A 14,258-nucleotide genomic window follows, 5' to 3' on the forward strand; every position below is an offset into this window, starting at 1 on the left:
ATCTTTGGCGCGAGAATCAAACACTCATCTTCATTACTCGAATGACGATGAGTCAACTTCCCGATACTTATCGCTTAAGCCCCTTGGTATATTGATTGTGTGAATGTTAGTATATCCATTTTTCCCGATTATCCATTGTAATTAGAGTCTTTTTTTTTAACTTTTCGTCTCAAATTATTCTAGTTTTGTAACAGATAAAAAGATCAAATTCTGCAATTTCTTCTATTGGAGGCTAAATTACAAAGAAGTTCCTATTATGCAAGGAACAATGCTTTGGAAATAAAATCCTTCTATCGCTCGTTCGTGTACTATCTGACTTCTCAGTTTTCTTGAGAGAAAAAAACTCAATTTTTTTTTTCCTAAAACCTGATGTACACACTACTTCAAGTCCTCCTGACTGCAATTTTTTGCTATTTAATGTACTTCCTCTTTCTCTTTTCATAATTACACTTTTCTCCCCTCTAGTGTAAAATTTACAATTAAATGTAAACATTTTTCTAGAATAAAAATCAATTTAAAAACCAAAATGACAGGACGCGCTAATTGTTATCTGTATTTAAACTTTTCAATAATTTTTCAGTCTGATTCTTTGGATTCTGTTATTGAGACAAGCTGTTCTTTTTGATTTGCCACTAATTTATTAATTATTATTCCAGTTTTGACCCGTTATAAGAAATACCTTTGTCTTTCGGTCTGTCGTTGTATCCAGATGTTGTGCTGTTCGCAAATTTCAAAAAAAAAGAACAAAATATTCTCTTTTGCTTTCCTGAAACCTTATTTAAACACTACATCAATTCCTGACTCTGGAATGAAAAGGGCCCTTGCCTGCCGCTTTGTCGTTTTATGTCTTGCTAGGCTTCAAAAAATGAACAAAGTCAGTTTCATTAATTTTTAAGTGTCATAAAAAGTCTTTCTGCTATGAATCGTGAGACTTACAATTAATTGATACGACTTTCAATTGAATAAAATCAATAGTGGCTGTTTATGATAACGATTTATTTGAACTCAAAACAAGAAAAAACAATGAAAATGTTTTGCGAAGTTTTGATTTTTTTAAATACTTTTTCATTTTTTGTTGAAATAATGCAGAGATTAAAAGGAAGATCAAAGAAATGTTAAAAACAAGGAGTAACATTACAGACAATTATTGATTTTAAATGGATGTGCTGCCAGTTTCTTTGCCATTTGATGGTCCAGGTTGTTCGGCTGAGGTGTTGCTGTCGGCCTGAAAAATCATACGAAATGTGTATTTTTAAAAATGTATTTTTAATCAAGCAACTACAGAAAAAAGAATGCATCTTTTAAATTTACTTTTCATTATCAACCAAGAAAACACTAACCTCAATTTTAAACAGTGCCTTCAACCTCTCGGGCGCATCGATAAACTCTTGTCTCGCCACTATCATCGACTTTAATAGCGGGACATCCTCAAATTTGAAAATAAAACGTTCAACTTTAAAAACGCTTCACTCACTTTTTTCAGATCTTCGAAGACTGGTCCATAGTGAGGACCAGAGCTCATATCGGCGATCACTTGTGCAATCGCTTCCTCATCTGCAAAAGTAATAATTTTAATGAAAAACTATTCCATTTCAAAATTTAAGAATAAAATTCGGAGATTTTCATCGGTATACCATTTTGTAACTAGTTTGAAACAAAAATTTAAAACTCACTTCCAGCTGTATTCAAAACTTCGAATGACAGCTCCTTCTTTATTTTTGCAGCCTCGGCTTTGGTGATTTTTTGTCGGACAGCATACTCCATCTAAAAATAAATTATAAACGTTTTGAAAAACACCAAATTTCTAATTTATTCGAAAAAAAATTTTTTTAATAGACTTACAAGAGTGTCTGCCTTGTACACAGGCTTTGATTCCGGTTGGGTATTGGTCTGACGGAACCTCATTCTTCTCTATCGATTTTTTCGGGCGATTTTTCATCAAGGTCGAAAAAGGACCCTCGCTCTTAGAAGATGATGATGCTTGTCTCCTTCTTTTAATTTCGTTATCCATTTTTTGAATCCTCTGAAAAATTCTATTTCAGAAACGAGAAATAATTTCTAAATTTCCGAAAATAACGGATCACGAGAAAGAACAAAAGAAGAGAGAAGACGAACGAACTAGTCATAATAACTGAAGAGAAAATCACACCCCATTTGCATAATTCTCTGTTCCTCCCTTTTCGTCACCCTGACTCGTTTTCTCAGATCTGTGTGTATCGCGCCCGAAGGAGGAAAGGGTGCATGAGAAAAAAAAAGGCATTTCGCAATAACAACACTCAGAATTTCTTTCCATCTAGATACACCTGAGTTAAGTTTTGTTAATTTCTATCGAATGAAATTTGAAAAATCAATTATAGAACAAAGCATAGAACTGAGGGAAAACACTCAAATTTTTTTAGATTTCTTTTGAATCAACCTTTCCGCAAAAAAGAGATAATCAAGTTTTAACAAAAAAAATTGTAAAAAAGTACGTAAGCTTCGCGCGTCTGTGTAATTAGGAGGATCGGGACCTCCATCTCTCAGAGCTCAGTCTGGACCACAAAAAACTCGGACACAACTCCGCTTGAGAGAGGGAGAGGGAAGTGCGCTCATCTACCTATTGAGGTTTCTTTCTTTATTGAGGCTCCTCTTGGCGGACCACTGGTATACCGACATTTTGGCATTCCAAAACGCACAGTATGCAAACGCGCTCCGGCGAACTAGGTTCTTCCCCATCCTCCCTCTCGACGTTGTGCTCTCATCATTTTCCCGTTTTCTGGTGTTTTCTCTTCTTTTTCTTTGTTATTGATTTCGTTAGGCAGACTGTCCATTAACAAGTTGCGCCGTGGCTAATGAAAAAACATTTCTTCATTTTAATTCTGAAGAGTTTTGTCAAAGACTATAACAAAATGGAGGTAAAGAGGAACATGAAGGTGAGTCAGAGTGGTAGGCATCACAATTCTTAAAGAATTTAGTTAAGTAGTCTTACATTAGTTTCTAATTTCACCTCAACAAATAAACTCAATTTTTCAGTTCTCTCTCATCGTTCTCCTCACTGTTGAGATTGCACTAAGCATGTACGGATACTATTCCATGGATTCAACTCTCATCAATACCGTCGTTGACACATTCTACATCATCTGGATTTTCAACCTCTTGGTCGCCTCTTTGTTCAGTATCATCGCCAACCCACTTCTCTTCTCCATCTATTGTGCGGGCTTCAGAGTGAGTTACAATATTGAAAACATTATATTAATTGAATGCTCTTTCAGATGATTCATCTTGCTGCTGTCGTCTACATTTTCTGCTCGTATAGCTACATGGCAGTTTCCGCGTACGTACTGGTCTTTTGCATTGCGGATTTCGTCTACCTTGTCAATGGAGTGTCGAATGAACAGGTAAGAACAATTTTCCGCGGTGAATAAATCCGTTTTGATATTTCAGATGACTTTCTCCGGAAGAATGATGAATGAATGAGGAAGATGGAAGATGGAAGATGGACCACTGAAAAATGGCGACTTTCTTGCGAGGAGACAAATGTCGAATACGCTCGTTTTAGTGCTCTTACCTCCGATGATGATGAGCCGTTGTTCAGAAAGGATGACAAGGAGTTTGAGAACTCTTCCGATTATTTCACTGCCAACGACGATGACTTCATCTTTCCATACCCTACCATGAAATCTCGTAATGCTGACATTTTTTGATTCCCAAATTTTCACAATTTTTCGGTATGGTTTTTTATTCATGACTTGTTCACTATTTGTATGTATTCAGCATTCGTCCTTTTCCAAATGTTCTTATTACGTGTCTCCACTTATTGCCATCTTTTTCCTCAATAAAAGTTGTGGGTAGTTTTACTGGCACAAAAACGCTTTTCAATGGAAAAACAGCAGAAATGCTAATGATGAGGGAGAAATAGTATAATTACCACAACTCAATTTCTGTTGGGCCGCAGATTGTTTTTCAAAGTTAAATTGAAAGAGGTGACTGCATTTCCGGTGATGCATCTCTATGTCGACCAATTCTAGTATCGGAAAAATGCATTAACTTTATTATGAACTTTGTTATAAATTATATGAGTGAATTAAGTGAACCTCCAAAATTATATTACCAGGGATGAGATGGGTAAGAAAACGTAAAAGTACCACAATAGACTAAAACTATACACACTTCCGTAGAATAGTGTGGGCGGGCAAAAAACTGGAATGAACGGGACAAATGACACATCTATATGAACACCTGATATGAATATTTTGTTTGGGGGCGGATAAAGTATGTATGCAGACATATGTTAATCACTGGGAGTTGAAAGTATCCCGGGAGACAAAAAGTGAGAAAGCAAATAATATTTAGGAGAATTTGTAAATATGGATAAAAAACTATGAAGACTGTTAATGGATTACTATTTCTTGTTGGTAGCATCAACATCCGTGTAGGCTTCGGTCAACACCTCCGGTTCCTTGTCATTGACATTGTGAGAATCACGATCAGCTGAATACGCGGATGAAGTAGATGAAGTATCAGCCGGACCCTCCTGCAAATGATTACTGTCACGTTGTAGCGAAAAAATAAACTCACAGCCAAAAGGACCTTCTGCAGGTTTCTTTTCGCGGTCTTTTCGACCCATGGTGGCAAAACGGAGACTGGATACGACTTGACGGCCAGTGGGGAGATTGGAAGTGGACGTCTCGGCTGAAATTCAAAGTCCCAACAGTCGAAAAGTGACAACGTTGAAAACTAAAAAAATCGAATTTTTGAATTTTTTGTTTTTCTCTTCAGAAATGAATAGTCCATGTTTTTTTGAGTATTTTTTGTATTGAGCCTTTTAAATTTTCTTTACATTATCATACTAAGAAATTACAATTTTTGAAAAAAAAAATTTTTTGATGATTTTTTATGTGAAAAATTTTTTTTCCAAAAAAGTATAAAACTCATAATTTATTGCACAATTATTGTTTTAAATACCAGAAACTATTGTTTTAACACCGTTAAAGTGTTTTTATAACAACTATGGATAAGAGCAACTCGAATCACAACGACCCCGAATCAGAACTGCTCTGTGCCATTGGGTGTTCGAATATTAAACGTGTTTCTTTATTATTTTTCTTATTCATGATGTTTCATTCTTTTCCCGATTTATCTTTGACTTTTGTTCACTTTCTTTTTTGGCGGAAGGCTCGGTGCACCGATCGGTGGAGATGGAAAAAATTCGATGACTCGGAAGAGGTCTATGATGAGAACGGTGGAGAAAATAGTGGTTTCCAAAACCCTATTAATTAAACTAAACAAGACAACCAACGATAGATTTGAATCTTAAATACTTTCTTCAAATTTGGTTCTTTTTTTCAAATAAACGAATCAACAAATTCCAAAATTTTTTGGTGATTCGGGGTCGTTGTGATTCGAGTTGCTCTAATCCATAGTTGTTATAAAAAACACTTTAACGGTGTTAAAACAATAGTTTCTGGTATTTAAAACAATAATTTTGCAATAAATTATGAGTTTTATACTTTTTTGAAAAAAAAATGTTTCCCATAAAAAATCATCAAAAATTTTTTTTTTCAAAAATTGTAATTTCTTAGTATGATAATGTAAAGAAAATTTAAAAGGGTCAATACAAAAAATACTCAAAAAAACATGGACTATTCATTTCTGAAGAGAAAAACAAAAAATTCAAAAATTCGATTTTTTTTAGTTTTCAACGTTGTCACTTTTCGACTGTTGGGAATCGATGATATAGGGCGAAGTCTTGTTTTTTAAAAAGGACTTTGAGTGGTTCATTTAAAACAAAAAAATCCTCAGACATGTTATTTCAAAAGTGGCACTTTTTTTTCAATTTAATTCTAAAAATTCTAAAAAAGTGATGATTTTTTCTTATAACTCGGCGAATTTTTTGAATCATGTTTTGAAACTTTGTGGAAATACTTTATTTTACACCTATGAAACATGGTAAAAATTTCAGCTTTCTACGACATAATTGAAAAATTTTCATTTTTGCATTTTTGAGCACCTACCGTACTACCGTACCTGCGAGCCGGGAGCCAATATTGTGGATTTGGGTTACTAGAGACCCATAATACATGTTTGTATAAAAATCTGTCCCTAGGGCACACGATGCTCGAGTCTTACAGAGAACGCGTTATATAGAACTAACATAGCCCATGGTCAATGTACAGATTGAAGTTCAAGGACTGATCTGCTCACACACAAAGTTTCAAATCTTTGACTCAATTTCAGAGCCTGTACCATTGGTTCAAACGTTTTTTTCTAAATCCGCTCGATGCCCCGCTAATGCCTCCTCACTCACATCAAATTTTTAGAAAAAAATCTGATTTTTCATGAGGGGAGACCAAATTTCAGCAAGAAAAGTTTTTTCTTTATTTTTGCCTGAAAATTTTAATAAAATGAAGTTTTTAACTAGAAAAAATCCTGTGTTCGTGTTTTTCTGTTCACAATATCGAGTTGGAGTTCTACAGAATACCGTATTGTGTATTCCCTCCCTGAAAGAGGTTATGTGGCTCCTATTTGGTTTAATTTTGACCTTATTCTTCTATGTCACGTCTTTTCCCCCTTTTCACAAATAATCAAGTGACCATCTGTGCTTAAACGATAAATCACCTCCCGTGTTGACTTTCATGGCGCCTGAGTTTACATTCTCTTCGAAGGCAGCCTCTCCTACTTCTAGAGCAGAGCTGTGCGGAAGTAAAATTTTTTGAAAAGGAAGAAGGAAGAAGGAAGAAGGAAGTGAAATTTTCAAAAAGGAAGAAGGAAGAAGGAAGAAGGAAATAACTTTTTTAAAAGGGAAGAAGGAAGAAGGAAGAAAAAAGTGTAAAAAGCCCGGAAGAAGGAAGAAGGAAGGAAGAAGGAAGGAAGAAAGAAGTTGGGTTCCGAACCGGGAAATCGGAAGTTAATTTTGAAAATGACAAATTTGAGGAAACTTTTTTCTAGTCATCTCTGAAAACGAATTTTGATGTTGTTTCATACAAAATTCCGTCAAAAACCCCCAAAATTCCGCCAAAATTCCGTCGAAAATTACAAAATTTTAGTAAACTTTTCAACGGAAGAAGGAAGAAGGAAGAAGGAAAAAAACATTTTCAAAAGGGAAGAAGGAAGAAGGAAGAAGGAAGTAAATTTTTCAAAAGGGAAGAAGGAAGAAGGAATAAAAAAGTGAAAAAAGCCCGGAAGAAGGAAGAAGGAAGTCGAAGGAAGGAATTCCGCACAGCTCTGTTCTAGAGCGTCGAAGGCGCGCCAACCTCCTCTCTCTTTCTAGAGCGTCGAAGGCGCGCCAGCCTCCCCACTTTCTAGAGCATCGAAGGTGCGCCAACCTCCTCTCTCTCCAAAGCGTCGAAGTCGCGCCAATTTCCTCTCTCTCTAGAGCGTCGAAGGTGCGCCAGCCTCCCCTCTCTCCAAAGCGTCAAAGGGGCGCCAAAATCCTCTTCTCTCTAAAGCGTCGAAGGCGCGCCAACCTCCTCTCTCTTTCTCTAGAGCGTCGAATTCAAAATCAAAATACCAGATTCTCTAATTCCCTGTTTCATCAACCTAGAAATATCAGTGAAAATTGAATAGGAAATGTTGAAATCCGCAAATTCAAGCAATTTAGGTGATTTTCTTTTCAAATTAATATTTGCAGTTTCCGAATAAGATTTCAGCGCACCTCGTGCATATTTAGTCTTGAGCTGAAGTATGTTCTTGCGGAAAAATGTCTAGAAGTACGTGTTGTCGTGTTCCCCTCCTGCTGTTACTTAACACGTTTTCCATACGCCGATTGATAACACCAGAACACCTATCACAAACCGTTTGATTGAATTTGATGACTCAACGCTCCCAGTCTGTAATCTTGTTTTTGAGCGGTCACATGTTCAACTGTTGATCACTGATCACTACCTGTGTCATTCTTGGAAGAGTTAGAGAAAGAGAGATTTAGAGTGCAGAGGCGTTCTTTCACGCGAGGAGAGAGTGCAAGAGTGCAGCATTGTAGAAGTAGGCGGAGCTTGGGAACAGTATAAATAGGAAACGCCAAAGAGACACTTCATTCGACTCTGAGAGACGCTACTAGTATGTGTTTCGCCCCTATTATATATATTCTATGATTTTATTTGAATTCTAAATATTTGCTTTGTTTGGCAATGATGACAGGTTAGTTCTGAAAAAAAAAACCATTAGTTTTGGGATATTTTTTTCGTCATATGGAAAATATATGGTAAAATTGCAGTGTTCGTTGATGGCATCTTCTATGAAGCATCCCCACCATGGAATGGAGCAACGCCTCTTTGGTAGGTTAGTTATTTTCCAAGTATTTTAAGTGTTTTGAGTACTTAAAGGTTGACTTAAATAATAGTTGAATCCAAAGTCCTAAGAGATTGCTTATACATACCAACGTACCTTTTGAGAGATAATAGATTTTGGCTTCTTTTTAGCTTTTAATATATTTAATATAGCTTTTAATGTTCAAGCATATGTGTTATGCAAGGGTTAGTGAAAATGATAGTTTGATCCAAAATCCAAGTAGTTTCCGAGTTTTGACTTCTTAATCAAATTGTGACCCTCTCCTCTGCTCACCATTCTATTTCGAGAACTTTACTCCCTCCTACTCCAACTTTTGTGTTACTACTGATGGTGTCAGTCGTCTGTTCACTTTTTAAGGCCTCTACTTCCTCTTTGTTACGCATTAAGCAAACTTGACCAAATTGTGCCTCACGAAAACACCGCGTCTCCTCCCTTTTAGTTCAACGAGTCATCATTTTCGTTTGTTTTTCGATTTTTTGTTCCGATTTGGATTTTCAATGGGTTTCTCAACTTTTTATGCATATTCTCCTATTTAATATTTTGATCAGCAGTTTCTCTCACTTTTATTGAATTTTTTTCAGTTTCGACTTAACAAAGAGCGAGCCCTGACCATCAATGAACTCACAATCTAACCAATTTTACTCCGCTCAAGAGTTCTCGCTTCAAGGTGAGTATGTGTGTCCGTTTGTTATATCCAACTTTCTCTCTAATTCCAGCTTAGGAATGCGCTATTAATAGCCACGGAATTGTGACGTGGCTATCCGCGGTGTCCGGATTGATTTTGTGTGAGAATGGAGGCTCTGATTTTTGTGATTTGGTGAGTCAACAATTCAACTCAAAAAATTAAGAAAAAAAATGCTAGACTAAAGTAATTTTTTTTTCAAATTTTTTGTCTGAGAAGTTTTTTCTTCAATAATTAATATTTTGGCTAAAAGTATTATACAAACTTGTAGATTAGCTCTAGAACTCCACTTTGTAGTTTACAAGTTTTCGATAGCTCCGCCCACTGTTGTGGCGTGGGCCCTGGAGGCCACCAATTTTTAAAGACTCATATATTAAAAGTGGGCGGAGATATCAAAAAGTTTTCAACTACAAAAATGAAGCGTTAGATTTGATATACATTTTTTTTAACCAATAATGACATTTGATAGCGCCTAGTCAGGGATTCCTGGCCTAGATCCTCATTTTTTCAATTGCCAATTTTTCTCCAGGTCTGATAGCTTGAGTGATACAGGTTGAAGTGATGTACTCAATCAGGTAGTCAGATGGCTAGATGATTCTTAAAATTTGAATATTTTTTTAATTTCATACAAAAATTATTTTGTTGTTTCAGCGACCAGCACGACTACATCAACACTCTCAATCACTCGTCGCTTACCCTACCCACCGGCGTTTGATGCCGCGCCGCCACCATAGATCTCCAACTCGCATCAATCTCGTGTCATTTTGTAAGTTCATTTTATTTTCGAAATGTTGGAAGTTTTCTAGATATTAATACGGCGTAAGTTCCACAACAGAAAAGTTTGAACTTATCCGAGTTGCGTGCGCCTCGCGTTTTACAGTACCACGTTGTGCGACGGAGCGCGTTTCCGTGTCCTTGTGCTTTCCACTGCTCTGTCTACATGATTTCGGTAAAGCCCAGTTAATAAACTCAAGTTGCGCAAGTAAGCTGCGTATCAAAAGTCAACGACAGTGTATTCAATCCTGTGAAAATTTTAATTTTCCGCCAGACGTAGCCGGGCGCGGTTGCTACCACAAGTTTGAAGTTTCAACTTCCGCGTTTTTAAATCTAAATTTTGGTTCGTATCAAAAACCGTCACAGAATTTTCTTAACATAAATTTTTTAATTTTCTTTCCAGACGTGCTCACCAGATCTTCTCGACCCCTCCGCCATCTCCACAGGTTCCAGCTGCTCGTCGTTGCTGCGGCATCATGTGACTTAATAATTTTAAAAATTCTAATTACTCAGCATTACATTTTTTTTAAAGAATCATCTCGAAAACTAATAAACCTGTTGAAATTAAAATAGTGTGGGGTTTCACCGAAATAAACTCTCAAAGTTGGTATTTTTTTACTAAAAACAAGAAAAGTTTATAACCTTTCGAGCGGTGCTGTAAAATAGAAAATGTTAAAATCAGCAGATTCAAGAAAAACACGTTTTTTAAAATTAATTGGCACATTTCTAATGAACATTTAGGCGCACCCGGTTTGTCATATGTTCAAATCTGTTCTTGCGTAATCGTGTGTTAAAAACGGTTTCTCAGTTATCCCCACTTGCCATACGGTTTCCTTTCCCGCTCTATACTTACAAGGGAATTCTTTGGAGACGCGGCTTTCAAACGACCTATAAATTTGGTCATAGGTATTTTCGACCTCGTGGAGTCCATTTCTGCAGTCAAATCCTGCTAAATGTCTCTGTGAGACTCCTCTACTCCCTCATACTCAATCGTTTCTGTCACTACCGATGGAGCCTGTCGTCTGCTGCATTTCTGCTGCCTTCTCCTTTTTTGACCGCCAATTTCTTGTCAAGACACCTCTTATACAAACCAACTGACCTTTTGGTAGCCTTAGTTGAGTGACTCACAAAAAATTGGCCAGGATGGCGGTCTCTATGATAGATCAGAAAGCAAAGTGCGATTAAAGAGAATTTCAAATGAGAAATGTGAGATGAAATGGGGGACATTGGCCATTTGAACTCAATAAGTAGTTTACATCGTGAGATTATCAGTGAGAAAGTGACACGTGCTTCACAGTTTTCAATAGAAAATTGCAAGTAACGCGTCACTTATTTGAAGTGCTGTGAAAGGATAAGCTGGAACATAAGACTGAAATGGTTGAAGGCAATTAACTATCATTACAAAAGTTATTCAGAAACGGTGTTTCTTAGAATTTATTCAAGTTTGTGAATTCACTAATGATAATCAATCAACATCAGGTTACGGTACCAGCCGAAGCGGCGACCCACCGCTTTCAGTCAATTAACTATCATTACAAAAGTTATTCAGAAACGGTGTTTCTTAGAATTTATTCAAATTTGTGAATTCACTAATGATAATCAATCAACATCAGGTTACGGTACCAGCCGAAGCGGCGACCCACCGCCTTCAGTCAATTAACTATCATTACAAAAGTTATTCAGAAACGGTGTTTCTTAGAATTTATTCAAATTTGTGAATTCACTAATGATAATTAATCAACATCAGGTTACGGTACCAGCCGAAGCGGCGACCCACCGCCTTCAGTCAATTAACTATCATTACAAAAGTTATTTCGAAACGGTGTTTCTTAGAATTTATTCAAATTTGTGAATTCACTAATGATAATCAATCAACATCAGGTTACGGTACCAGCCGAAGCGGCGACCCACCGCCTTCAGTCAATTAACTATCATTACAAAAGTTATTTCGAAACGGTGTTTCTTAGAATTTATTCAAATTTGTGAATTCACTAATGATAATTCAACAATGAGGTGAAGAAATTTCTTGGAGACGCAAAGATCGAGTGGAAATTTATCACGCCATACGCCCCCTGGCAAGGAGGAATGTATGAAAGAATGATGCGCTCAATCAAACAATCAATATTCAAAGGCATTGGGCGGAGCATCTTATCATTGGACGATGTCCACACAACATTCACTGAGGTCGCTGCAGCTCTCAACTCCAGACCCCTCACATACGCTGGACAAAATCTGGACAGCGGATTTGTTCTGAGACCTATCGATTTTGTCTACCCGAACATTCAAGTCAACTATCCAATGGATTCCACATTGGAAATGAATGAGGACTACGCTCCACCAGGAGAAATTTCGCTCGCTAAAGATGAGGCTATCGCTGCCATCAAATCTGTCGCCAAAGTTGTCGAAACCGTCTGGCAAACGTGGAAAACAAGTTATTTGGCAGAATTGAGAAGCACCCACAAGCTGCGAATGAACAACAAAAGAGGAAAATCCGAGACTCCAGCAGTTGGTCAGGTAATCCTCATCACAGACCCGGATCTTCCACGAAACTACTGGAAACTGGGAGAAATTGTGAAAGCTGATCCATCATCGGATGGTGTTCTCCGTGAAGTACACTTGAGAACCAGCAAAGGAAACATAATCAAACGCCCCATCAATTTGGTTGTCCCATTGGAGCTTGATGGTGAAAACACCCAACGGAAGAACGAAACCAACGGGGTTTCTCCTTCAGAAGAGCAAGTTCCAGATGCTCCTGAAGTCCAAACAAAGGACATGGTCAAGAGGTATAACTTGAGTAAGCAGAAAAGAGTCAACTTCAACGAAGACCAACACGAAGATCGCTTTCAAGTCGCTTCTGCAATCTCTACATTGGTGAACTTCCCATGGTCAAAGTTCATGATTATGGTGATTCTGTCAATCATCATTGGACCAACGATGGCTATCTCGCCGTTAGAATGCACGCCAACTGGGATTCGTGTCAATGTGGAATATGAAAGCTTCGAAATGTGCGTACAGAACTATTGCACATCAAGACCTCGAATGACCTGGAACAGCAACTACGCAGATGTTTGGATCCCACCTGCTCTGAAAATTACGGATCACCATGCAACTGCAAAAATACTGATGGCCAACGCGGTCACAGTATATGAACTGAATTGCCATGCTGTTTCTACATGTGACAGCATCGACTGTGTGATCTGCACAACAAATGTCCTCAATCCGGAGTGTCATCCGTACATGGCTCTCGGTGGATTTGCAGTCATCCTCTATATCATTGCGATGATAGTGTACTGCATCTTCAAGGAGAAAATATCCATGGGAGCGCCGCTGATCATGATCTACAAATTGCGCCAAATGATAATCTCGAATTTTCCTTCCTCGCAAACTTTCCCGACGCGGAAAGATCAACTGGGAGATAATGGTGACTATCCTGATGTTCTCTTCAATGATCCACTCGAGCAACGCCTGTCAGGAAGTTAATCTTCTGTCTCAAGGAGAAAAGATTTGCACCAAAGAAGAACCAAAAACATGCAAATTGGTGACCATTGGATCTTTCAACAAAGATGCATGCCTCCGGATCGAGCAGAATGGAATGACCACAAAAGAAATCAGAATCAGATTTCTCGAGATCAGAATGGAATGCCTGAAAAACAAAATCACCTTCACAAAGGACGCTCAAATTCATGTATGGAGTGCTAAACGCTGCGCCCATACGGGATCATGTGTAGCAGACAAGTGCCTCAACATCACACAAAATTCAATAGTACCAGAACTCGGTGAAGCCAACAATCACATTGGGAACACCTACTGTACCGAAAGCTGTGGAGGACTAGGTTGTTCATGTTTCTTTCCGTCTCCAGGATGTCTCTTCTACAGAATCTACGGAAAAGAAAAGAACAACGGAACGCTCGAAATCTTTCAATGTGCCGAATGGAGAGAAAGACTGGTCATCGAAATGTCGATAACAAGATTGAATGGGGATCGCCATCAAAAAACAGAAACCATGACATTGTCAATCAGCTTTCCTGGATCGTTTCAAGACATCACTGTCACCGCCGCTTGGATTAACAAACCAGTATCGCCAATTCTGGAAAACTGGTTAATCAAAAACGATAAGTCACAAGTCGCCTTGTGGCAACCATATCGTTTGCCAAGCATCCAATGCAAAAAAAAAGAAGGAGACGAGACGTGCCAACTCAACGAATGTCCCCATCTGAAATTCCATCACATCTAATTGCCCCGAATTTCTCCCACCCGGTAAATTCATCTCCCTTCTTGAACAATCCATTAATCGGTTATAATTATGAGCTTTTTCACCTCCAATATGTTATATCGCCCCCCACTCGCCCCATTCCATTTTAACTGTCAGTCATATTAATTTATTCTTTTTGAAATTCTCACCACCAATACATCCACAATATTCGGTTTTAAATTTATCTTTCCCCAACCCTATCTTGCCATTATGATCCTCTATTTATACATTGTTCCCCCACCCCTACCTGGTCTTTCGCCTCGTGAGGGGCTTGATCAGGTCTCA

The 14,258-nt window shown here is 37.8% G+C and overlaps 4 protein-coding genes across 4 annotated transcripts; 2 read left to right on the top strand and 2 right to left on the bottom strand.

Annotated features, from left to right (window-relative positions):
• Positions 1-1,153: 1,153 nt before the first annotated feature.
• GCK72_026117 (uncharacterized protein) lies at positions 1,154-1,905 on the bottom strand (the record flags this gene model as incomplete). The annotated part of the gene is made up of 5 exons (XM_003105551.2): positions 1,154-1,225; positions 1,341-1,427; positions 1,475-1,554; positions 1,674-1,764; positions 1,843-1,905. 5 exons carry the CDS (start codon positions 1,903-1,905, stop codon positions 1,154-1,156), a joined length of 393 nt encoding a protein of 130 aa, XP_003105599.2.
• A 983-nt stretch (positions 1,906-2,888) lies between these two features.
• Positions 2,889-3,456, top strand: GCK72_026118 (uncharacterized protein; the record flags this gene model as incomplete). The annotated part of the gene is made up of 4 exons (XM_053736673.1): positions 2,889-2,912; positions 3,013-3,204; positions 3,252-3,377; positions 3,424-3,456. The coding sequence occupies 4 exons, from the start codon at positions 2,889-2,891 to the stop codon at positions 3,454-3,456; spliced, it is 375 nt and encodes a 124-aa protein (XP_053580239.1).
• Positions 3,457-3,461: 5 nt separating this feature from the next.
• GCK72_026119 (uncharacterized protein) lies at positions 3,462-3,683 on the top strand (the record flags this gene model as incomplete). Its single annotated transcript, XM_053736674.1, has 1 exon — positions 3,462-3,683. One exon carries the CDS (start codon positions 3,462-3,464, stop codon positions 3,681-3,683), a length of 222 nt encoding a protein of 73 aa, XP_053580240.1.
• Positions 3,684-4,381: 698 nt separating this feature from the next.
• On the bottom strand, positions 4,382-6,142 carry GCK72_026120 (uncharacterized protein; the record flags this gene model as incomplete). The annotated part of the gene is made up of 3 exons (XM_053736675.1): positions 4,382-4,513; positions 4,558-4,671; positions 6,134-6,142. The coding sequence occupies 3 exons, from the start codon at positions 6,140-6,142 to the stop codon at positions 4,382-4,384; spliced, it is 255 nt and encodes an 84-aa protein (XP_053580241.1).
• Between the last annotated feature and the right edge of the window lie 8,116 nt (positions 6,143-14,258).

This window comes from Caenorhabditis remanei, chromosome X, assembly GCF_010183535.1.
Source record: "Caenorhabditis remanei strain PX506 chromosome X, whole genome shotgun sequence".
In the NCBI taxonomy this organism is placed as follows: domain Eukaryota; kingdom Metazoa; phylum Nematoda; class Chromadorea; order Rhabditida; family Rhabditidae; genus Caenorhabditis; species Caenorhabditis remanei.